This window comes from Malania oleifera, chromosome 5 (assembly GCF_029873635.1).
Source record: "Malania oleifera isolate guangnan ecotype guangnan chromosome 5, ASM2987363v1, whole genome shotgun sequence".
Classification (NCBI taxonomy): Eukaryota; Viridiplantae; Streptophyta; class Magnoliopsida; order Santalales; family Ximeniaceae; genus Malania; species Malania oleifera.
Window position 1 is genome coordinate 86,767,420 of NC_080421.1, and position 26,621 is coordinate 86,794,040.

The window sequence follows — 26,621 nt, forward strand, 5'->3', positions numbered from 1 at the left end:
ACAAAATATTATACTATCACCATAAGATAAATAATAATGTGAAATTTTTTTTAGATAAGAAATAACAGGAATGTTTAATTCTTTTCCCATTACATGTTTAATAAAATAGTAAGGAATATACAAGAAATGAGTATTAACTTTGTTCTTAAATTTTTTACTATATTCTATCTTATTTCAAGAAATAGCCAAACATAACATTCTCCTTTCTCTCACCTTCAACTATTATTGTATCAACATAAACAACATTCTTATTGGATTGGTCCTCTTAAAGAATCTAATTCTCTCAAAATTGGGACAGTGATGAGCAGCAATTTCCGTGCACGAATACATTCTTCGTATCCATACTAAAGCCTCCAAGATGCTACCATGTGCACTACAGGTGCAAGCAGGACACATGCACTGGTAATCTCTTAAGAGGTGAAGTTGTGCTGAGAAGCTGCATGATCCCAACAATTCTAATTGCCTTGGTGTTTCATGTACAGGTTTTGGGTGCACAGGGCGCTCCTGTCTGCCATCAGCGGTAGACGCGTTAAATTTTTTCTTGGCATCCCAAAATTTTCTTGCCTTGATCGTCTCCTGGTTTGGTTTGGTTTGGTTGCACTCCTCTGCATTTTCTCTTTACGTCTCCTTAATTTCTTTTGTAGTATATGTGATGACCTCCGTGACACATACCTCATCAAACACCATGTTCTCATATGAAGCCCGTGTGTCATGGCCTGCATTATATTTCAGTTTGTGTATCCCATCCATCTCTCAAAAAAACTGCAATTCGAGTGAACCCCTAGACCTATATATAAGGATCTACTGCCTCCACAGAACCATACGCAATATTAGAATCCATTGCTTTTATTTAAGCCTCTATAGTTTCAACATTATTTGCAATGGCTAGAAGAAGTACCTGGCATTGGCTCCAGTAGCCCACCAGTAATTGCAGAAATCTGTAATGGAGATTTGCCAAGTAATTTCACGGAGAATTTAATTTAGGTTAATGTCCGACAAATGGGCTTTACAATTCATTAGACAAACAAATGGGTAAAATCTGAATCTGATCAATGGTATCGAGTTGTAAACCTTTTGTTCACATCAGAACACTGCAATAAACCAGCATTAAATTGGACGCCCATTTAGATTTCAAGTACAAACTGTTCATTTCTTTCTCCAAGTAATAACATTTGAGATAGGAACAATTCTGAGTCAGCAAATGCTTTGAACCAGAACAGTTACTATTGCAACTTTCAGCCAGAAGCCGTCATTATTGAGATAGGGCTCAACAATTCAACATTGAACTTTAGAAAATCCTCTCTCCAACAGTCTTGGAAAACTTCATATAGTGGTATCAATCGGTTTCTCCATGTCATAAACTGCAATGACACCGAAACATTAGTAAGGAATGAAAATAAATTAGCTGCTCATGGATAGCTCGCTTGGGCTTGATAATTTAGTGGCTTGCTTGGATTTATTTGTTGGTTCAATTTGCCAAGTTCCAATCTTGAGTTTAAAGCTTGAATCCTAAACAAGCCAGGCTCAAGCAACTGATGGCTCAGCTTAGCAAGGCTTATGGCCATTAACCAGCAAACAATTCTTGTAATTTTGCAACCTAAATTCAAGTCTACTATTATGTCCCACTACATAACTTATTCTCGAAAACATCTTTGTTTCACAACTATGGTCATTCTACAGGAACAGAAAAAAAAGGGCTGTCACAATTCACACTAGAGCAAGCTTCTTTTCAAGGCATCTTGACTTGGAAAGTCAGCTCTTGTCCTCAAGCAGTTTAAAGAAAAATAGAGAGAATCATAGCAATTCTTAAAGTCCAACCCGATATGCCCAGTGTCACAGATTTCTGGCCTTGCTGAAGCCTCTTTCCAGGAAATATTCCATTATTTCCACAAAATCTAGCAGTTTACGAGCATTACCAGGGGATAGTGGGAATTTTTTAACATTGGTTTCATCTGTAGCTGTTATCTCATGAAAATCTTTCAGTTAATGCCATTATTTTAAAAATACCCGACTCTTTACCATAAATTAGCTGAATTTGAAGAGATCCTCAACATTCAACCAAGCTCAGACAAACCCATTCATAAGTTGCTTGCATTTCAACCACGGAAAAGTTGAATGGGTGCGGGCAGTGAATTAAGCTTAAAATATGCTTCGGCATGGGTGCTTGCTTTGTCTGCAGCTCTATTTAGAATTCTTTTGATGGCCAATTTTTCCTTTTTTCTTATTTTGAAATAACATGGCCCCTCTGCTCATTGAACAAGAGACCTCAAGGAAAACCCCAGATGCATGGCCCTGGTCACAAGAACCTTGAATTAGTTAATCCCCAGGGTTGCAAAAACAACTTCCGACCATCCTAGCTGGAATGTGTTACCCCTGTCCAACCTGTTCATCCTAGTGCAGGCTATTTTAGTTGAGAAGTTCTTCAATACCGCAAAAGATACTTGGAATCCATTTAGGATTCCTCGCCCATGTAAAAGATAAGGTCAAATATAAAAATTTACCTTCAAGAGTCAACTTGGATGTTCTGAATTAGATATCGTGCATTGTCCAAAAGAGCATTAACCTCCTCATTTGAGCCGTCAAGCAACTGCAGCTCCCTGATCTCTTCCTGCCATTTTTCCACCTGTGCCTTGTGAATTCTGCAAACATAGGATTGAAAATAGATATGCAATTCAGTCTCAGCTATAATGTCATTTATTGTAAATTCAAATTAAGCAACTCACGCGATTAACCGTTCTTCAAATTCATCAGTAAGTTCCTTGAGGATTGCCTTCCCTGATTCCAAAAGTTCAGATACCTGCATCAAATATTTCTTGTGATTAGAAGTATGGAGATCAACAAAAAAGTGCACTTGAAGCCACATAAAGAAGGCGTTGCCAACATATAATTATCTTCTATTAGAATAATCTCAAACTTGCCCAACGTATAGTCTTAAGAACTGATTGCAGGTAGACTGCAGACAATCTACAGAATGTGAGTTTCTGGATGCCTATGCATAAAGGAGATTCTGTCTACAATTACATTATAAGGAACACTCTCAAGTTTAACTACCAGCTGAGTGAAGTGCTCGATCCTTTCATGAATGCGAGTGATGCTGTGTTTCATTTCTTCAGATCCTGCAATGTTCATCTCATTTTCTTCTTCCACCATCTGTACAAGTGGTCCATCTCCCACCTCCCCATCCTTCTCTTCTATCTAGAAATTACAATAATTTAGATAGGAACATAAAAAAGGAACAAGAAATTATTTTTAATTATTATTATTTAAACAGAGGGCAGCCCTTAGATCAACAGTAAGGTTGCTCCTTTGTGACTGGTTGGTGACTGGTTCGAATCCAAGGAAACAACCTCTGCATGAAAATAGGGGTAAGGTTGCTCTGCGTACATGGTGACAACCCTGTCCCTCCCCTTGCAAAGTCGGGAGCCTTGTGGCCCAGGGACACCCTTTTTTGAAAAAAAGTATTTGAGTATATGCATTGATAGCAGAAAGCATATTGACACACATACAGCTGATTTCATGCGTTTTCTCCCAACTTCAATCCCTTTGACTTCCATTTGATGAATGTTGATCAAAACTGCAGGAGAGCAACAAAAATTTTGGAAGACCAAAAAACATAATTTACAAATGATAAGTCACCAATAGATACACATCTGCACACACGTGTATTTCATCATTACATTAAACCCCTCTATATTATAACTTTAAAATATTATATGCTCCAAAGTAGCATGCATTGTAGAGTAAATTAAAGTGAACTTCGCAATCAGAAAACTTATTTTAATAAAAATTTCTTCGAAACAATTACCCAGAAAAAATAAAAATTAAAGGAACAAACTTCCATGCTCAAAACAAGTGTGAAAATCCTTCAATATCTAGCCAAACACATATCCAAGAATCTTGAAACATTCATTGATTCAAATGCTCAAATCAAAGATAAAAATGAAAATTATTTCACATAACTCATTGGTAATTATTGTAAATAACCGAGGTGATCATTTAACTATTCATTAGCAGTTACTACACTGCCCATTGATCAGAGGGCTCTAATCGAGATCAAATGAAAGTTATTTTGCATAACTAATCATTGCTAGTTATTGTACGAATGATCATTAGCTGTTATCAGTCAACTGTTCATTAGCAATTACTACCCAGCCTACCATTTTGATCAAAGTGCTATTATTCAAGTTAAAATCATATGGTCAGAAGTCAAACCAAACATCAACAACTTTGACATGAAGCATCTTGTATCTGGCCAGAATACACACTTTTTTGAGTCTATATTAGCCACAGGCATGCGTGATGTCCATGCTCTGCAGTTTTCAAGATATATTATGTTATTCTTTCCTCAATTGGTAGTAACAGCTAATAGATAAATCCTAAGGCAGAATGTCTTCTGCACTTTCTTCTATTGCTCCTAGAAATTTTCTCTCATCTTTCTCAAACCTTGGTTCTTTACTACTTACCTGAAGAAAAAGTGCACAAATTCTGATAATCACGTGACTCATGTATACGTCTGCAGGACTGATTCTTGTTTGCGCACACAAATACGAGTGCAGTGCTTCATTATATATTGAAGAGAATCCACCAAAATGCATTGCACATTCCTTGAAGGGAAGAATAAACCATTAAGGAGAACAGCCTGATCATGCCTTGAAGCCATACGCTCAGGCATACAACTCTTGAGTTCAATGACTCAAAGTACATTACTGGAAGTGGTTGCAAGCATCTATGCTATATTAAACCATCCCATGATTAAAAATTTTAGGTATCTACAATGACAAGTGAAGAATGAGTTTATGCTTTTAATAGGCTTATAGAGATATTTAATCTCAAAGTCATTACACACAAACCAGTGATCATTCTACATAAGCTTACCTCATGAGCGTGAAGTGAGGCTGTCACCGTTGAGTCCAAGGACTTGACTCCAGAGCTCACATAAAACAAGACACAAAACACTCGAAGGACACAAGACCATAAAGGCATAAAGTGCCTGCAATCTATTCTAGTAGGCTAGTAGCTTGAGTGAGAAGTTTCTGAGAGAGACATGTCCAGTCATTCAAATAGGACTGGTGTTCAAACCATATTTTTTCAGCTCCCCTGAATAACTTTGACATGTTCTCAACTCTCACTTGGTGAAGATTCCAGTCTAAATGAAATCTTCTTTTACATATAAATTTCACTAGATCATTGAAGATCTGATTTAGAGCCAATTTTTTAAAAATGATGGGGTAATGTTAAAGAGTTCCAAAAATATCTCAAAACTTTCATTGATCAAATGCTCTATTCAAGACAAAATGGAATGTATTGCGCATAAATGATCACTGACAATTATTATTCATAATTGATTTTCTGCAGCCACCAGGCACAATTGTTTTCATTAGTAGTTATGACACTGCCAACTGTTTTTTATCGACTTGCTATTGTTCAAGGATAAAATCTTAGTCAGAATTTAAACTAAGCGTTAACAAATTTAACATGAAAGGCATCTAAAGTGTTGTGTGCCAGTACAGAATAATCAGTCTATATACTAATGAGACAGCCCGTGCAGAATATCTTCACTCTTTCCTCTCTCACCATTTTCCTTATAAAAAATTTATATACCATCTTTCTCAGACTTTTCTTTAAACTACTTGCAGGCAGAAAAGAGTATACAAGTTCTGATAATTGTGCAAATCATATAGGCTCCTAAGGGACTAGTTCTTGTTTGAGCAGAAAAAACTGGTGTTGAAATATTTTCAAAAATAATCGATTTTATGGGTTTCCAAAGTCTTCCATTTCTCTATTCTCTAAAGCATTTATAAGGAGCATTTAATGCTACGTGGGTTTGTCCCACATTGGAAAGAGTGAAAAAGGAAAAGTCATTAATAAATGATAAGGTGGAATATTCTCTTAAAGTTGGTTAAGAGATACTGCTAGTGTGTACTCTAGTGCGAAGCACCATCCGCACACACACACGCACATGCACGCGTGCGCGGCATGGGCTGTAGGGTGCTAGTGGCGCATTTCGTTGGCGCACAAGCACTTAACACTTAGCACACTTGCATCATTGCGAGATCGTGACCGTTGATCATGATCAGATGGCTTAAAATTAATCTTATTTTTTTTACAAGATCAAGTGGTGCAATCTGAACCGTATAAATAATTTAACGGTCAAATTTTAATCTGACAAGTTTAAATTTGAACAGATTTAACTGTTGGGAATAGGCATAATTCTATCTATTTAAAGACAAAATTAACTCCAAGAATCCTATAGAAACATTCAATCATTCTCTCCTTCTCTTTCTCTCACAAGGCTTTCACAAATTATATCTTCTTCAATTATGGGTTTTGTTTTCTGCAAAAACGGAATTCCATAAATTTGTTCAAATTCTTCTAAGGGTGTTTGTGATCAGTTTTTCGTTTGTGTATAACGCAAACTGATATCAGTTTATATTCTGGGCTTCATTGTATCCTGAAAACATATTTGCTGACTCAATACACACCAATCTGGTGAGGGCAAATAATGTTTTAAGGAAAACAATATTGTAACGTGCCTTGAAACGTTTTTTGTTCTACAGCATTTTCTCTATTTGTTTTTATAATAGTTTCTTTCAATCTTAAAACGTTATTTTCAAAATGGCTGGTTCTTCAACCTTGAGGGAATTCGCTGCGGATTCTGTCAAACTTGAACGATTTGATGAAAGCAATTTCAGGCTCTAGCAAAAAAAGATGCACTTTCTTCTTGCGGGTCTCAAAGTGGTGTATGTTTTGACCACCCCCAAACCTACTATGAATGAGAACGAAACTTTGGCACAAGGACATGCAAGGCTAAAATGGGAACAAGTTGATTATATATGCAAAGGCCACATTTGCAATTCAATGTCGGACAATATGTTTGATCTGTATCAGAATATGGCTATTGCAAAAGAGTTGTGGGATGCGCTTGAGGCTAAGTATTTCACAGATGATGCGACTAGTAAGAAATTTCTAACTGGAAAAATTTTCAATTATACCATGCTTGATAATAGGCCTGTTGTAGAACAGTTTCATGAAATTATGCATATCCTTAACCAATTTAATCAACATAATATGAAAATGGATGAATGAATTTCTATTTCGTCTATTATTGATAAGTTGCCTCCATCTTGGAAAGATGTTATAAAATATTTGAAGCACGGGAAGGATAATATGTCTCTTGAACAATTGGGCCAACATTCCAAATTGAGGAAGTGTTTAGGCAGAACCAAAAAGGTGCAAAAGAGCATATTTCCAAAGTGCATATGAAGGAAGAAGGAGGCAATTCTAAACAGCCCCAACATCCCAAAAACGGGAATCTGAGGAGGAAGTACAATTCAGTCAAGAATCAAAATCAAAAAAAGAAAGGTTTATTGCTTCCATTGTGAAAAACCTAGACACTACAAAAATAAGTGTCGTCTTCTCAAGACAAAGCAAGATGGAACAAACTCTAACAAGTTTGTGGCTATGATTTCTGAAATTAATGTTGTTGAAGATGATTGTGCATGGTGGATTGACTTAGGTGCAACAAGGCATGTTTGCAAAGACGAGAGTTCATTCTCAAAGTATGAACCAATGGAAGATGACAATGTTCTCTACATCGGAAATTCGTCCACTGCTGTAGTCAAAGGCAAAGGAGATGTCACGTTTGAATTTACTTCTAGAAAAATGTTTAACTCTCGCTGATATATACCATGTACCAGAAATTAGAAAGAATTTAGTTTCTAGAAGCCTACTTAATAATTTGTACTCTCCAAGGGTGGAGTCTTTGTGGGAAAGGACTATATGTATGAGGGTATGTTTAAGCTTAATATCAATAAAGTGAATGTTTCTGTTTTTCATTGTTGATTCACTTTCTTTATGGCATAATCGTTTAGGACATGTTAATACTACAAAATTGCATGATATGGCTAATATGGAATTAATTCCTAGATATGTAAATGACATGGATGATAAGTGCAGTGTATGTTTAAAACCAAAATAACCAGAAAACTTTTTCCTAAAAAAACTGCTAGAATTTCTTCTTTACTTCAATTAGTACATAGTGATGTATGTGATTAGCATGGTACACCTTCCATAAGAGGCAAAAAATATTTTGTAACATTTATAGATGATTTTTCTAGATTCTATTATGTTTATCTTATGCATACTACAGATGAAGTAACTGATAAATTTAAGGTTTATAAGGCAGAAGTTGAAATACAATGTGACATTAAGATAAAGCGTCTTAGATTGGATAGGAGAGATGAGTGAATATCACTTCTCCGCCTATTGTGAATTTGTAGGTGTGTTACATGAAACTTTTGCAGCATATACTCCACAACAAAATGGAGTGGCAGAAAGGAAAAACCGAACATTGGTTGAAATGATCAATGTCATGATGTCAAATTCAAGACTAAGTAGTGGTTATTGGGAAGCCTTACTAACTGTTTGTCATATATTAAACATAGTTCCTTTAAGAGGACTAAGACTTCTCCATATGAGTCATGGAAAAAAAGAAAGCCTAATTTAAAATATCTTAAGATTTGGGGTTGTAAAGCAATTGTAAGCCATCCTGAACCTAAGATAAGGAAGGTGAGCGAGGAATAGAATGTGTGTTCCTTGGCTATGCTGAACATATACAGATTCTTAGTAATTGAACCAAATGATTCTATAGGAGTTAATTCGGCGATAGAATCCAAAGATGCAAAATTCTATGAAAATAAGTTCACTTCCATACAAAAGGTTAGTGATCAAAATAAATCAATAGACTTTGAAATCACTTCATACTAGTGGTGAACCTTCTGAACCTAGTGAACCTAGGAGGAGTAAGAGGAGGAGAAAAACAAAGTCTTTTGGACTTCATAATCTACCTAGTAGAAGGTTCTAGAGAATCACACTCTAGACAAACTATAATTTCACCAAGTGTGGAATCAGATCCTCTTACTTATGGAGAGGCAATGAAGTCTCAAGCTTTTACATTTTGGAAAGAAGCTATAAATGATGAAATGGATTCTATCATGGGTAATAATACCCAGAAATTGGCTAATTTACCTCTTGGATTAAAACTAATAGGTTGTAAATGGATCTTCAAAAAGAAAATGAACGTAGATGGAACGATTAAAAAGTTCAAAGCAAGGTTAGTAGCTAAAGGCTTTACACAAAAGGAAGACATAGACTACTTTGATACTTATGCTCCAGTTGCTAGGATTGCAACTATAAGAGTCTTGCTTGCCTTAGCTTCCATCTATAAGTTTGAAATCCATCAAATGGATGTAAAAACTGCATTCTTGAATGGAGAATTGGATGAAGAAATTTACATGAAACAACCTAAAGGCTTTATTATGCCTGGAAATGAATCTAAAGTATGTAAGTTGGTTAAGTCTCTTTATGGACTTAAACAAGCCCCAAAATAGTGGCATGAAAAATTTGACCAAGTTATTCTTTCTAATGGCTTTAGGATACATGAATGTGATAAATGTGTATATAGTGAGTTCAATAGAAAATAAAGGTGTAATAATTTGCTTATATGTTGATGATATGTTAATTTTTTATGCTGATATTGAAAGTGTCGAAAGTGCTAAGAAACTTTTGTCATCTAGTTTTGATACGAAAGATATGGGCAATGCAGATGAGATTCTAAGTATTAGAATAATTAGAAACAATGATAAATTGTCTCTCACCCAATCACGCTATATTGAAAAGATACTAAAAAGGTTTAATCACTATGACTTCAAACCTATTAGAAAACCTTTTGGCGCAAATTTGAAATTATATCCTAACACTGATAGAGCAGTAAATCAGTTAGAATATGCTATAACTTCTACTAGACCTGATATTGCATTTGTTGTAGGTAAACTTAGTAGATACTAGTAATCCTAGTGATATTCATTGGCATGCTATATATAGAGTGTTAAAGTATTTGAAAAATACTATGGATTATGACATACGTTATGAAGGATATCCTACTATTTTAGAAGGATTCACAGATGTCAGTTGGATCACTGATCGTAATGAGCATACATCAACCAATGGGTGGATATTCACCTTTGGTGGAAAAGCTATCTCCTGGGGTTCAAAGAAGCAAAGCCTTATAACAGATTCTACTATGGCATCAGAATTTATGGCTTTAACTTCTTGTAGCAAAGAGGCAGAATGGCTTAGGAATTTGCTATTAGAAATTCCATTTTGGCCAAAGCCTATGCCACCTATATCTTTGCATTGTGACAGTAAGACAACTTTGTCACGAGCATATAGTAATATATATAATGCTAAATCCAGACATATTGGCCTAAGACATAGTTATGTGAGGCAATTAATTACTAATGGTGTAATTACCATAGATTTTGTGAGATCAAGCCAAAATTTGGTTGATCCATTAACAAAAGGACTTGCAAGAGACATGGTCTGGAAAACACAAAGGGGATGGGACTTAAATCCATAACCCATAGTCACCAATGATAGAAACTCGACTCGACACTTGAAATTTTCAAGCTCTTGAGTTCAATGAGCAAAGTACATCATATGTAGTGACTAGAAGCACTAAAATGTATATGTCACATAATTCATCCCAAGGAAAATAGTGCTTTGTACCTATAATGTGAAAAAGGTGAAGGTTGAGCTTAAGCTCTCAATAGGATTATAACTGAATCTGTGAGGTACTTTAATTACTGGGGTACCTTTGATAAACCTACCTATATGAGTGTCGGAAGTGGTGTCACTTCCTATGAGAAATGGATTTATCTATAGAGCACTTATCAAACTGGGATATAGATGTAAGGCCAATCCACGCATCGGCTTTTGGTAATACCCAAAGATTTGATGATTTGTGTGTGATATGTATTGGATTAATCAAAAGAGGATTGCTAGTTCAAAGTTCGTCTACTATGTAATCCTGATTAACTTTGATATGTATTTACTAAGCGAAGGTTCAAGTTCTAAAAACACCTTCATTTATGCATAAATTTTCTCTTATCTGAATAAATTGTTTTTCATCAATATTTTGAAAATGGTGGGGGAATGTTCCTAAAATAATCGATTTTATGGGCTTTCAAAGTCTTCCATTTTTGTATTCTCTAGAGCATTTATGAGGAGCATTTAATGCTATGTGGATTTCTCCCACATTGGAAAGAGTGAAAAAGGAAAAGTCATTAATAAATGATAAGGTTGAATATTCTCTTGAAGTTGGTTAAGAGATAGTGCTAGTGTGTACTCTAGTGCACCCTAGGATGGTGCTTCACACCATCCGCACACGCACGCGCACGCGTGTAATGGGTTGTAGGGCGCTAGTGGCGCATTTAGTTAGCGCACAAGCACTTTTCACTTTGCACGCTTGCATCGTTGTGAGATCGTGACTATTAATGATGATCGGATGGCTTAAAATTAATCTTATATTTTTTACAAGATCAAGTGGAATGATCTGAACTGTATAAACAATCTAACGGTCAAATTTTAATCTGGCAAGTTTAAATTTGAACAGATGTAACTATTGAGAATAGGCACAATTATGTCTATTTAAAGACAGAATTAACTCCAAGAATCCTACAAAAATATTCAATCATTCTCTCCTTCTCTTTCTCTCATAAGGCTTTCACAAATTATATCTTCTTCTATTATGGGTTATGTTTTTTGCGGAAACGAAATTCCATAAATTTGTTCAAATTCTTCTAAGGGTGTTTGTGATCAGTTTTTTGTTTGTGTATAACGCAAACTGATATCAAATTATACTATGAGCTTCATTGTATCCTAAAAATGTATTTGCTTACTCAATACACATCGATCTGGTGGGGACAAATAACGTTTTAAGGCAAACGACATTATAACGTGCCTTGAAGCGTTTTCAGTTCTACAACATTTTCTCTATTTGTTTTTATAATAGTTTCTTTCAACTAGCACAGTATTTCAATGTGCAGAGAATTTGCCAGACCCATTGCACATTTCTGGTGGGACCAAACCCTTAGGGAAAACGGACTAGTTGTGCCATGAAGCCATTTTCTCATACATAAGTTTTTTATCTTTGCTTTTCTCCTTTGTGTTCTATACACAATGTGGAGAGAACAAGCCACACGTTTAATGTTTACAAAATTTGCAACATCTATTCATGTGAGGCTAAAAGTAATTGGAATTTTTCTATAAATTTCATTACATTGAAATAGTTCCGTAAATATCTTTGTTTTAACAATCTTAAGATAAAACCATTCATAAATTTCACATATCACCACGTAACAATGAAATATTTTCCTATTTTTTGAAAAGGATTCAGCTGTTCTTTAGGCTCCTCATTCTTTACTGGGCATCAATTGTCAAGCTATGAATTACAGTTCATACCAAAACGAAGGCTGATGTATTTTCTTCAAATGGCATAGTACATGCAGTGACTAGTCTATGAAGTATGAAACCCTAAGATGAATGCCGATCAATTGCGCAAATTTGCGAAGAGCAGAACTTTCTAAGAAGCACTCCTGACACTGAACTGTAATAACAGGTGGAGAAAGAGAGAGAGGGAGAGAGAGAGAGAGAGAGAGAGAGAGAGAGAGAGAGAGAGAGAGAGAGAGGGAGAGAATCACAATATGATGATGAATATATCAAGCTAGACGCTCTCAGATGAGCAGAATATGAAGAGGACTAATTTGCTTTTTGTTTTATTTACCTCACGAACCAGACAATCTCCCGATTCTATATGCATATCCTTAATTTAAAGAAGAACAGCTAATTTTCTATGGAGGAAACTGTGATGTAATGAAGCATTCGAAGATTTTACCTGGAGAGAATTTGAATCGCTACTCACTGCCGTCGATCGATATCAGTGAATTGAAAGGGTTTCCCGCGATTCAGTCTTCGATTAAGGCTTACAAGAAGCGCGCGCACGGGAAGATGGATCAGAGGAAACTCATACAAAACATAAACGAAGTACGCAGTCGCACACATGAATAGAAAAAAACGTAATAGAAGAAACAGCAGAACCTTCTTCGTCCGCCACCGCAAGTGGTGAAAGAGAAACGAAAACGAAAATTTGAATATGGGAGCGCGCACCTTTGTTTTTGGAGGGAAATAAATAAATAATTAAAATTCGTTATCACGCCCTTTAATTTTTATTAAAAATGCTCGTGTTTTTTTTTTTTTAAATACTAATCCAATTAATTAAGGTTGTTGGGTACTACAGTTAAAAATTATGAATATATATATATATATAAAATTTAAAAAATCAAAATATGCCATTGTCTAATCTATCAATTTGTTCATCTTTCTCAAAGAGAGAGAAGTATCCAAACTCTTAAATCACAATTGGATATTCTTACTAGAGATTTTTTTTTTTTTTTTTAATTAGAATTGCTCTTTACTTGTAAATCAACTTTGTGAAGATTTTTTTTTTTTTTTTTTTTTTGTGTATAAAGCTTGTGGTTTTTACTTGCTTTATTTGTAAAGAAAGTAGAAAGCAATGGGATCATAAGTAATGGGATCTTAAGTGGTGGAACTACAAAGTGGTTGATGCTTGAGAGTTGAATTATTATAGAAGAGTGTGCATTTTTTTTTTCTACTTTGTTTATTTGATTTTATATTTGTGCCCTAATGCTTATTCTCTTTGATCTGTTTTAATTTGTAGTCCAACATTTAGTTTTTATTAGATCTAATCACCTTTCTTCTTGGGTTGCATTTGAGATAACAATTGGTATTAGAACAAGTACTCTTGCAAGTAAGACTTGACCATCAGAGAGTGATTCGCAGTAACAACACACTTAGCATGACTGTTGAGGGAAAATATACCATTAGATATCAAATTTTAGTGGACCATATATTTTTTATTGAAAATTAGAATGAGAGTCTTTAATTTATGGAGTTTGAAATATAAGATACTACCCCAACTTTTTTAGAAATGACATGACCAAGTATAGACTTGAAAGTAGTTGGGATGGAAATAAAAGGCATTTGCATCTCAATGCAAAAGCAATGAACATATCACTTTGTACATCATACGGCGTTAAATTTAATGGGATTTATATTGGAAATGTGCTAAGCAAAATTTGCACATTCTTGAAGTTTCACATGAAGAAATAAAAAAGGTAGAATTTTTTAAAATTAATATGTTTTTTCATGAATGTGAAATTGTTAAAATAGAGGCAAAGAAAGGAGTAAATGCTAAATAGAAATGGACTCTTTCCCTTGCCTCTACAATGGAGATGAAAATAGGATATAGTTCCCAAGAGGGGGTGTGAATTAGGTTTTAAGAATTTTATGTTCTTTTTGAAAGCTTTTGTATTATAACAAAAAACACAATCCAAACACAATCACAAAATACGTGTAAAATAATCAATTCAAATCAACCACAATCAAAACGACATAACCAATCACTTGATTCTTGTAACAATAGCCTTGTAGTAATATGTAATGCTTTTTGGATTTGTATAAGCTCTGTGTTAAAATTCACAATCACATTTCTTCCCAATGTTCAGCTTTTAAATAAACTTTCAGTTTAATAAGTTTAGGAGGATCAACAACCGTAGTCCCTTTCGGTTTTCGCAATCAATGCTGATCAAACCAAAACAAATTAACTTCTAATCTATTAACAACCAAACACTCAGAATTCAGAAATTTATAAAGCATCCACGCAGTTTGTAAAGTTTGCTAAAAAGTAAAGAGTAGGAAAGAGAGAGAGAGAAACACAAGGTTTTACGAGGTTCAACTTATACCCAGCCAACGCCCTTGCCTTTGGCAAACCACCAAAGGATTCACTAAGTCATTTCCTTTGCCGAGCGGAATAACATCGTTTACAACACTCCTTCAATTAGGCTAGAGCTTGCTTCTCCAAACGATATACCCTCGTTCGATCCAACGATTCAACACTCGAACCGTCAATCAATCTGCTAAAGAGATTTGAAACAAGATATACAAGAATTGCTTTTAAAAGAACTGATTAGTACAGTTCAAAACTATATACTTCAATGTAATTCACAATATGGAATTCATATTGAAGCTTTAAAAGTATTTCACTGTATGATTCTTTCAATAGATGAAAGAATTAGTATTTGTAGCACAATATCAGTGAATGAGAATGAGCAAGAACTTGGAAAGCTTCGTGCAAGTTGAGAGCAAGAGAGAGCCTTAAACATTTGAAAGCAATTGAGAGAGATTTGAATGCTAAATTTAATTCTTGGTAATTAAATCAATTTAACTTGGGTGTATTTATAGATGTAGAAAAGTATCTAGCTTATTCTCCAAGTTTACTTGGAGTAGGGTCCAAGATTTAAATAAGTTTGAGCCCCAAGCAATCTCATTTAAAAAATTTTTCCGTTATGTATTTTAAATTTTGCCACGTGACAATTGACTATGAAGTCTCTGTTAGTCTCCTATCAGTGTATTACACATATAAAATACATAGGCAATAGGGTGGCAGTCGCCTGTCAACAGAGGGTCAGGCGTATGTCGCTGAATAACTAAGTTTTTAAAGATGAGCAGAAGGGTGACAACTGACTGTCAAAACTCAATTAGTCGTCTCAAATTTCACAAGCAGTCTCCTGTCAAGTTCTAGACAGTTGACTTTCATGTTTCTGTCTATTCATTTAAAACTCTTTAGCATGACAGTAGACTGACCACGTGCAGTCAGTCGCCTATTAAGCAATTTTTTCTTATTTTAAAATATTTTTGTTCTCTCTCTTCTTTGCTTATTCAATCTTGGAATATCAATTTGTTTTTCTTTGAAAAAATATGTTCCAAGACTTAAAAACAAGGTTTCTAGGACTCTTTGCCTAATGAGCTTCAAAATGAAAATCCATACTTGAATTATATTTGAAGTACTTACAATGTATCTCCTATTGACTCTCTTGACTTTTTATCTCTTTGTCGTTGATCCTTGATCTTTCAATCTTTTTTCAACTTTCATTATGGATCATTAATTTGATATGAGCCTTCCATGTACCTTGATCCTTGTGAGCTTTCAAGATATGTCATTTTAAGGTCTAAGCTTCATTTGATCCTTGATATTTGACATGAGCTTTCGGGATTGTCATTTTATCATCTAAAATATCACCACTTTGGAGCAAATTAGATAGTCTTACTTTGTTATCATCAAAATCAAGAGTCGTGAGTCTAGTTAGGCCAACAATCTCCCCCTTTTTGATGACAACAAATAAGGAGCAAAGATAAAAAATAAAAAAAAAAAATACTCCCTCTTTCAATAAGCATAAATCTTCAAAGTTAATGTAAAATTAGTATCGCATTAAAGCACAATTTCAGATACTTTATAATATACCATGTCATCATAATCATACATTTCATATTCATGTATTAACACAAAAATACATTTCAACATATTTCAAAATATCATGTCATAATACTTTGCTATACATATGTACTCCCCCTTTTGACATCAACAAAAGGAGTAATGCAATCATAAGCGGAGCAAGTGTATTATACAAACATCAAAAAGTCATAGTTTAGAAGATATACAAACAAACACCATAACAAAAACTCAATCAAGCATCATAGGTTGTATCACTATCTGCAGCAACTGTTTTTCCTTTAGAGTCTTTTGCTTGGGATTCTTCTTCTTCTTCAGCAGAGCCTTCATTTGATTTGTCTTGTGAGCCTTCATCGGATTTTTCTCGTGAGCTTTCATCATTTTCTTCACTCTCTTTATCTAAATTGGTATCATTTGGTGCTGAACTAATATCCATAGGTGATGTACTAGTGACATGTTGCTCTAGTTTTTCAAGACGCGGATCCAGTGAAGAGTACTTAGCATCAATATTTGAGATTTTGTCTTGAAGTGAAGTGAATCCAGCCCTCATGTCAGAACTAAAATTGGAATAATGCTGATAGGAGGGAAGAAACCATGCAGGCACATCAACTTCTTCAAAAGCTGGATTAGGTTCTTCTGGTTCTGGTCGTTTTGGCCTATTTCCTCTATACAACCATCCCTAGGTGTATTTCTTGTAACCCATCCTTTTTAGAGTAGGGGATGAAAATAGATGATAATGGGTTCATTTCACTATCTTGGAGGATGGAGTGAGGACTTGGAAGTGAGCAAAGACTAAATAAAGTATGCCACCATAGGGAAGTCCAATTCTAGGAGATTCTATCTTGATGACCATCCACTTTAGTATGAGGCTTTTCTAAATCCAGTTTCTTGCCTTTGTGTTAGAATTGGTGTATTCCAAAGAGGGGGGGTGAATTGGAATTTAAAATTTATCGCCTAGGTTAAACTAGATGAACAGCAGTATATACAAAACCTAGGGTCAGTCTATTCAATTTCTGAATGTGTTGATAAATATAATGTGGAATTTAGGTCATACGCATCATTCACCCATAACATACATGTGCGGTAAATATAAAGTGCGAAAATGTAAATGAACACACGATATGTTATCGGGGTTCGCCCAACTGTGCCTACGTCCCCGCCTCTAGCTCGCAAGCAGGAGGATTTCACTAATAGCTCACTTAAGGGTGGAGCGGCATCGTTTACAACCTGGTCAAATTAACACAGGGCTGACCTCAACCTTAACCAGGTCAATTAGCGGGGCTGACCTCAACCTACACGCCTTAACAAGACGATGCACCTAGCTTTCCTAACCGGGTCTAAGCCAATCCGGAACTATTCCAGGGCTAGTTTCCCTCTTCAGGCCCGTACCTGGAAATACAACAATATTTGAAATACAATCAAATGGTATAATGAATAAGCTTTCAAGTAAAGCAGATGTGTACCCAAATACGCGCAATTACAAACACCACAGTATGATTCAATATGTAAGCTCAATGTGGTCTAAGATGTCAACTCTCAAATAGATTTACTATCGTTATAATGAGTGCATGAGAGTGCAAACAGTATGATCTTTGTATCACAAGATATTCAGGTAAGATGTTCACACAAAGATACTAGCTAAGCAATATATGTGTATATTTCAAAGAGCGGGTTTTCTCAATTGTATGATGCTCTTGAAGTGTATATGTTTGGTTTGCAAAAGGATATTCAATCTTTGTATTTAGCAAAGGATATATGAGTTAACGAATATTGCAACAAAGATTTTATCACATAAGCAAATATCTCATCAAATATTTTCAAGATACAAACACAGTAGATATTTGAAAATGTTTTTGCAACCAAAATACAAATACAAACTTCTTAAGATATTGCAATGAATATGCAATACTCAGAAGTTTTATATAAGTCTTCTTAGGAGAGACTTATTACCAAAGTCCCCTAAGAATACTTAAGGTTTTAGCTCTCAAAAATAAGTTAATCAATCCAAAGATAGGAGAGCAAACCAATCAAGACAAACACTCAAAACCAACTTACAAATGATGTAGGCAATATGGGAAGGTAAGATTGAGTATGTGAAGCTTGGAAATGAGTATTATAGGGTTTTGATTTTTTAAAGAATTTTTCCTAATCAAAGTGGCTAATCTATTTTCTAATTTTCTCAAATGAACTCATATATATAGGTAAGGGAGAAAATATGACCGTTGGGGACCTATTGGGTATTATTAGAAAAGTTTAATGATGTTTAACCCTGTTTAAAAAATATTAATTGCGGTAAAAAAATCAGGGCAACCCGAGAGGTCCGGTCGACCAGAAATGGTTCCATCGACCAGGACTCAAATGGCTCGGTCGACCAGGGGACTTTTGAACTGAATGGTCGGTCGACCGGGACAAGGCGATTTTCCAAATTTCCAAGGTTCGGTCGATCGGGCCTTTTTGAACTACATGGTTCGGTCGACCAGACCGTAGGGAATTCTCCCGAGGACCCTCCGGTCGACTAGGTATTTGGAGTATAAAAGTGGTAGGTCGACCAAGAGGTCAAAATGTTGACTCCCAAGTGGTTCGGTCGACCGGCAAGAAATGAATTGTGAAGTTCGGTCGACCGAGCCTTGGTCAAACTATTGACCCAGGGCCGGTTCGATTGACTAGGCCAAAGTGAACTGTGTTGGCCAGTCGATCGAAAGTGCACCAAGTGTGCATTTCGGTCCCGTATTGAACCAAACAAGTCCTATTTCAAATGCCTAACAAACATATGTGTACATGTGTGTGTCTTAGGGTCACTTAGGTCCAAAATAAAGACACCGAAAAAGTCCAGTGTCGGTCGACCGAAGGTCGACCGAAAGGTATACCCTAAGGTCTTTCTAAGGTCCTTTCTCATTCATGATTTGGTTTGAGCTTACGTAGTAAATCATACATGTGATGTGTGTGAGCTTATTACAAACCAAGTACCTACTTACTATTACAGACCAATTAAATATATTACATTATGAAATAAAACTTTGGTTTTCGGGCTTTTTTTGACTTTGTGCACATCTTTATTTTAACACCCTTAGTTCCTGCACAAAATCTCAAACACTCATTGGATACAATGAGTATTTGTCATAATCAAAATCGGGCGTGACCAATAAGGTCAACAATCTCCCCCTTTTTGATGATGACAAATATGACAAGCAAAAATATGGGGTTAAGCCTAAGAAGGCTCCCCCTCACAATATGCATCTAATGTATTAAAACAAACCCATTATTTTTGCCCCTTCCATCTCCCCCTTTTGGCAACAGCAAAAAGGGCCATTTGAATTTAAAATCCTAGGCAATGGGTGACTACGATACTTATGCATGATGAATTTTGGAAAGATTTTGGAAAAATTTCGGCAGAGTGCCGTTTGTAAATTGGACTTTCCAAAAGATATCCTATATAAATATAGCCTATTTGAGTTTAAATTTACTAACAATTTATCCACAACTACTCAAACAGTTCAGTATGATCCAATTACAACAAATGAACTGTCAAAATGACCATGAATTGGACAAGTTGTGCAATAAAGGTATACGGTGTGCACACAATCAATATAACTGGTGATTACGAGGTTCGGATGACATGGCAAACATGATTAGACCAAAAATATACACAAACCATTTGAAGTTGAAACATATCATAAGACCCGTGGAAGATTTGCATTAAAGACACATGGCATACGATACCAAAAAGAAGGTTTGAGCATAAATATAGTCTAATTAGTTCACATGCATTTTCACATATTATCAATGAACCAGTTATATAATGCAACACCCTTAAGAGATTTCATGACATAAAATTTTAATGCATGGAAGGCACAAGTCATGAAGGCATGTAAACACACTAGCAAGACATACAATATATCCAGTATGAGTTCAATTCTTGCTTTCATAAATAGATGTATATATATTCCCTTTAATATGTGCAAAAGGTACTGGAGAAGTTGCTTGATGAAAAGGAGAACTTCAATTTTAAGATAATCAAGCAATATTTTTCTGGGTTGTCAATTATGCACATACTAAATTATAACCAGAAAAATCATAACCATAATGATCCAGAAATTTAAGATTTACATGCATGATCATATGGCAAATCAAGGAATAGTGGCAACAAGAACATGTTTCAATTTTTATGATTAAAGCATTTCATTTAAGCACAAGCCACACTTGATTTAAAAGTAGATATAATCCATACATGTTTTGTGAGCAAGACAAGATAGACATTTATTTTGACCAGCACCCGCAGGGTTCCCTGTTCAACACCCTGAAAACGACATCTCCCATAACTAAATTTCAGCATTTCTCTATGTACAAGCTTTCTTATAACTATGGTAAAGTCAAATTCTAAATAAAAAACCTTACCTTGAATCTGGGATGAATTCCAAGGTAGTTGAAACGCCCCGAACCCTTAAACCCGGGTCCGGCGCGTTATACTGTTACCCAGCGGAAAAACATGATCATAATCTCCATATAACATAATACCAGAGTTTACTAATTCTAACTATATTCTATAATAAATCATCGAACACCTGCATTTCCATAATTACATATATCTCCAAAACATTTCAGTATGTTCACAACTTTCTTTTCTCCACAGACTTAAAATATAAGGACGTAAAACATAAATATTTGCATCTCATAATTAACATAGAAATATACCATTTTCTTTTACTATTTCCCAATAATGTTATAGAACCTCGAGCTCTCTAAGCTCAATCTTGATGAAATCCTGGAAAAAAGATAAATTTATATTTGGGTGAGACACATCTCAGTAAGGGAAGAAACCATATATTAAAGTAGTATGTGGCCAACATGAGTTTATATATAACATAATATTTAACATTTGAAAATCCTTAACATAATTTCCGAAATCATTTCCTGATCCTAATAAAACACATGCAAATATTTAACCCACGAGATTACCCGAGGATAAGGGTGATTACCCGCCCATACAAGTAGCACCCCTCTGCTCTGATACTTAGGCAACCCAAAGGTCACAATTTAAGCATACCAGGGCACTCACCTTAGTCAATAAGCCCTCAAGTGTTAAATTGATCTCGTACTCACACAGTTCATACAAAAGTTTACCGGCAAAGGCCCTAAGGATAGGGAAATCTACCCGCCCATACAAGTAGGTTCCCTCTACCCTAGTACGTTATGCGGCTACTGCCACATCTGTAGCTACTAGTGCACTCGCCTTACTCAGCAAGCCCTCAGGAGAAGGGTACGCCTCGCCCAATCGTAACATGTTTTACGTACATACATACTTCTAATATCATAATACATCATTCTTTTTATCATCATTCAATCATACACATATGTTCATATTCATGGCTTAACATTGCATTGCATTTCACTTTAAGTGACTCTTTCCCATTTTACATTGTTCACATTTCACATTTCATTTCTATTCCATTCATTTCCCTTTTCATTTCATTTCATTTCATACTCATTTTTATTTTAATTCATAAATACTCAGCATCTTTCCAGCCGTGGTCGGCATCTTTTCAGCCGTGATTGGTTAGCTTCGACATCCTTTTAGCAGTGGTCGGCATCTTTTCAGCCGTGATTGGTTAGTTTCGGCATCCTTTCAGCCGTGGTCGGCATCTTTTCAGCCTTGATTGGTTAGCTTCGCCATCCTTTCAGCCATGGTCGGCATCTTTTCAGCCGTGATTGGTTCCATAATTACATTAACACTCACATGCAGCAATTTCATATATCATTTTCATGCTCATTTCATTTTCTGCATATCTCGCATCTCTTATATATATATATATATATATATATATATATATATATATCATAATTCCACACAAAATTCTATTTTACTCATGCCACACAATTTAACAATAAAATTCATACAATGCCTATAAAATAAGCCAACCAACATTTAGTGTTTATATGCTGAAAATACCTTTCATTTCTTACTTAATTATCCTGAAAATATTTCCCATTTTCATTAGTTCATTTTCGCATATACATATCTAATAAACAACCCTAAACTCGAAAGAAATATAATTTAAATGGCTGGCATTTTACCCATACCGAAACATATACACGTATATATAACACAATTTATTTTTCTATTAAATTCATAAAAATTTTGATTTAATTATATTTTTTTCCCTTACCTGATTTCTTGAACTATGCCAATAGGGACTCCGAAAAATACCTGCGGCGCTCACCCAGACCCTGAAATTAAATTCCTAATTCCAATAAATTATTCATGAATAAAATATTATTTAAATATTTCCTAGGGTTATAATTCTTAAATAAATGAATATACCCTTAAATTTATCCAAATTGTCAAATTTCCCAAATCCCACTCTCGCTTTGGAGTAGGGCCTAGAAAACCCCAATTGACAAATTACCTACGTCAAAATGACGATAACGACGACTATGACCCCGTGGTGGTGTCCGTTCGTCAATTTAACCACGTATTAATGGCGAAATTGAGAAAATAAGAAAAAATTACCTTTCCCCAGGAGCAGTGCCTAAGCCCTTCCCATGAAAAATCTGCTCCAGTAAAAATGTTGGCAGCGGAACTAGGAATCCAACGGCACCTTCCGTTTTTCAATCCGCTACCAATTCGCCGAGTAATTGAGAGAAGAAGAGAGACGGAGACGGAGGAGTGGCTGCGCGCACGTAGGAAATTGCAGAGGGGGGGGGGCGTCTGTTGACTCTTCTTCTTCCTTCTTCTTTCTTCTTTCTTCTTCTTTTATTTATTCTGTCAGTAACTTTATATATATATATATATATATATATATATATTAAACTTATACTTATCATATATATATATATTATATTACTTTAACTTTTATATATATATATATATATATATCTTATTTTAATTATTATTTTTTTTATAAATCCAATACAATAAAATTTAATTTAACAACTAGTTATTTAATTATTTAATTTATCTTAATTTAATTTAATTTCTTTAATTTTATTTTTTTTTAATTTAATTTTTTTTTCTTTTTCCCCACGTCATTCCTTTTATTTATTTATTTGTTATTTTATTTTATTTTTTTCTAAATTATTTTAATCCTTTTTTAAATTTTTGGGTCTTTACAGTAGTCCCACCGACGATCCATTCCAGTAGATTTGTAAAGAACTTCCCCAGGAGTGTTGTGGTGGCTTCAGATCGTTGAACTGGCGAGAATCCAGCCCGAAAACTTAGAGAGAAGGGAGGAGAGACGAATGGAGGAGAGAGAGAGGGGGTTGTGCCTCAATTTTAAGCCCAAAAATGAAGTTTAGGCTATTTATACACTGACCTTCGTCGACGAGCCACGTCACTTTGTCAACGAGGTCAAGAAGGAAATTCGTCGACGAATTCTCATCCCTCATCGACAATTCAGAATTTCCAAAATATCCTCCACGTCCTCGTTGACGAGCCCCTCATGTGTACTCGTCGACGAATACCCTGTGTTCATTGACGAGACCCTATTTAAATATAAAAATACAACTCCCTTTTCCCCCTTCTTTCATTATTTAAATACTATAATTCTCTGGGTCACTACAAACTTCTTCATTTATATATCTGTTTAAGAACTCACTTTTTACATCCATTTGGTATAGTTTAAAATCCTTATGAGCTGCATAGGCTAGGAGCATCCTTATTGCTTCCATTCTTGCTATGGGTGCAAAGGTTTCTTCATAATCAATACCTTCTTCTTGATTATAACCTTGTGCTACTAACCTAACTTTGTTTCTAACAACTACCCCATTTTCATCCTTCTTATTTCTAAAGACCCATTTAGTTCTTATGATTGAATGTTCTTTGGGTTTAGGTACTAGTTGCCATACTTGACTTCTTTCAAACTAATTTAGTTATTCTTACATGGCCATAATCCAGGAATCATCATTTAAGGCTTCTTCAATGTTCTTGGGTTCATCTTGAGATAAAAATGTAGTGGTTGCATATATTTTTCAATGATGCTCTAATGGTTACTCCTTTTGATGATTATCCAAGAATTTGATCTTTTGGATGACTTTTAACATATTTCCACTCTTTTGGTAGTTCTTGGTTTTCTATGGAGTTTTCATTTGAAATTTCATCATTGTTTTCTTCTTTTATTTCAAGATTTTCTTCTTTTTGTGAGATATCTTCTCTTTCATCATTCTTAATTTCTTTGACATAGTGATTTGATTCATCAAAAATTATATATATGGATTCAACGATAGTAAGTGTTCTTTTATTATAAACCCTATAGGCTTTACTATTTATGGAATATCCTAAGAAAATACCTTCATCATATTTTGCATCAAATTTACCTAAGTCATCTTTATTATTGAGAATAAAGCATTTACATCCAAATACATGAAAGTAAGCTATGTTGGGTCTTCTACCTTTCCATAGTTCATAAGGTGTTTTATTTAGACTTGATCTAATAGAAACCCTATTTATAACATAACAAGTTGTATTTACAGCTTCAAGCCAAAAGTACTTAGGTAAATCATTTTCATTTAACATGGTTCTTGCCATCTCTTGAAGGGTTTTATTTTTCGTCTCAACAACTCCATTTTGTTGTGGAGTCCTAGGTGCTGAAAAGTTATGGTTTATACCATGATCATCACAAAATTTATCAACATCTTTGTTTTTGAACTCTCTACCTTGATCACTTCAAAAGTTAGTTATGTTATAGCCTTTTTCATTTTGTAGTTTCTTGCATAGAGTTATTAACATGTTACAAGTTTCATCTTTATTTGTTAAGAACAATACCCAAGTATATCTTGAATAATCATCTACAATCACAAAGGCATATTGTTTGCCTCCTAAGTTTTGGGTTCTAGTAGGACCAAATAAATCTAGGTGCAAGAGTTCTAAGGGTCTACTAGTTGATATGTACTTCTTCTTTTTGAAACTTGTTTTGACCTGTTTTCCTTTTTGGCATGCATCACAAATCTTATCTTTTATAAATTTTGTATTTGGTAATCCTTTTACTAAATTTTTATTGGATAGTTTAGATAATAGGTTCATACTTGCATGTCCTAGTTTCCTATGCCAAAGCCAACTAGTTTCATTCATGGCAACCAAACAAGTCACATTTTGATTAACTAGGTTATCAAGATTTATACAATATACGTTATTTACCCTATGAGCTGTGAATAAGGTTTCATCATTCTTAGGATTTTGAGCAATGCATTTGTATTTCTTAAAAATTATTTCAAAACCTTTGTCACTTAATTTACTAATACTCAAAAGATTATGTTTTAAACCATCTACCAACAACACATCATCATTTGTAAGAGAGGGTTCTTTACCTATTTTTCCAATGCCAACAGTTTTACCTTTGGCATTGTCACTGAAGGTCACGTATCCCCCATTTTTTGTTTTAGTGTGGTGAACTTGGTCCTATCTCCGATCATGTGTCTTGAACATCCGTTTTCCAAGTACCACTTTTTTCTTGATGGTGTTGTCCTAAAGCATACCTACAGTGAAGGATTTACAGTGTTAGTTTTTGGAACCCAAATTTTTTTTATTTTCTTTGAATTATTTCTAGTTCCATTGTTTACTTTCCATTCATTTTGAACCTTAACATATTTCCTTTTTAAAGGGCACTTAAACATCACATGTCCTTTATTTTTGCACATGTAGCTAGTAGTATTTTCATGTTTATTGGTTGAGGAAGTACTAGCATAGTACTTTGCTTCTTTAATAAAATATCCCATGAATAACTTCTTACTTCTTTTATATGTTTTTCCATTATATCCGATTCCTTCTCTATTTCCATGTAGTTTTTGTTGCCCAATCATCTTTTCAAAATTTTATTTACCTTTGATAAAGTTATAAATGATTTTCCCTTTATCTTCTATTGACTTCTTAAGTTCAATTATTTCTAAATCCTTTTTATTTTGATCATCTACTTGTATTTTGTCTATTGCTTGAGTCAAATCTTCTATTTTTTCTTCTAACTTTTCAATATGAAATTCCTTCTCCTTTTCAATAGATTTAGAACATTCAAGTTGTTTCATTAGTTTTTCATTTTGTTCTTTCAAGTTTATGTTTCTTTTGGAGACTTTGATAAACCTTTATGTAAAGCAAATAACTCAGCTTGTAGTTCTTTATAGGAGGGCATGCTATCTCACGATTCATCATAAGATTCGTTACTAGATTCTGTTGATGAGGAGTAGTAAGAATTTACCTCTTCATTATTTGCCATGAAACACATATTTGCTACCTCTTGTTCGTTTGAATCGTTCTCCGTTTCGCTTGAGCTTGAATCATCCTATATAGTTTTCATGGCTTCCTTCTTCTTCTTTTTATCCTTTTTGAGTAAAGGGTAGTCCAGCTTGATGTGTCCTGGTTTCTTGCAATGATAACATGTAGGAGGATCATTTTTTCTTTTGTTTTCTTTCCTACTAGTTTCCCCTTTTT

The 26,621-nt window shown here is 34.7% G+C and overlaps 1 protein-coding gene and 1 long non-coding RNA gene across 3 annotated transcripts; one reads left to right on the plus strand and one right to left on the minus strand.

Moving 5' to 3' along the window:
• The first annotated feature begins 261 nt into the window (after window positions 1-261).
• Window positions 262-854, plus strand: LOC131156704 (uncharacterized). Its single transcript, XR_009137056.1, has 2 exons — window positions 262-402; window positions 483-854. It is a non-coding gene; the product is annotated as an uncharacterized LOC131156704 (long non-coding RNA).
• Window positions 855-1,072: 218 nt separating this feature from the next.
• LOC131156703 (uncharacterized) lies at window positions 1,073-12,990 on the minus strand. 2 transcript variants are annotated; one of them, XM_058110590.1, is made up of 7 exons: window positions 12,937-12,990; window positions 12,734-12,820; window positions 3,507-3,574; window positions 3,052-3,195; window positions 2,724-2,797; window positions 2,502-2,639; window positions 1,073-1,361 (listed from the first exon to the last, which is right to left on the minus strand). In XM_058110590.1, the coding sequence occupies exons 3-6, from the start codon at window positions 3,552-3,554 to the stop codon at window positions 2,504-2,506; spliced, it is 402 nt and encodes a 133-aa protein (XP_057966573.1). In that variant the 5' UTR covers window positions 3,555-3,574; window positions 12,734-12,820; window positions 12,937-12,990; the 3' UTR covers window positions 1,073-1,361; window positions 2,502-2,503. The 2 variants fall into 2 exon arrangements, with proteins under 2 accessions (XP_057966573.1, XP_057966572.1); XM_058110589.1 differs by having other exon boundaries at window positions 3,348-3,574.
• Window positions 12,991-26,621: the final 13,631 nt, after the last annotated feature.

What these genes read in the sequence shown, in the direction of transcription:
- LOC131156703 (XM_058110589.1), bottom strand. Translation starts at nt 3,554, where the DNA reads ATGGAAGTCAAAGGGATTGAAGTTGGGAGAAAACGCATGAAATCAGCT. An exon ending in TCGAGCACTTCACTCAGCTG is followed by an intron (nt 2,798 to 3,051) that starts GTAGTTAAACTT and finishes TATTTGATGCAG; the next exon opens with GTATCTGAACTTTTGGAATC. An exon ending in TTTGAAGAACGGTTAATCGC is followed by an intron (nt 2,640 to 2,723) that starts GTGAGTTGCTTA and finishes CTATGTTTGCAG; the next exon opens with AATTCACAAGGCACAGGTGG.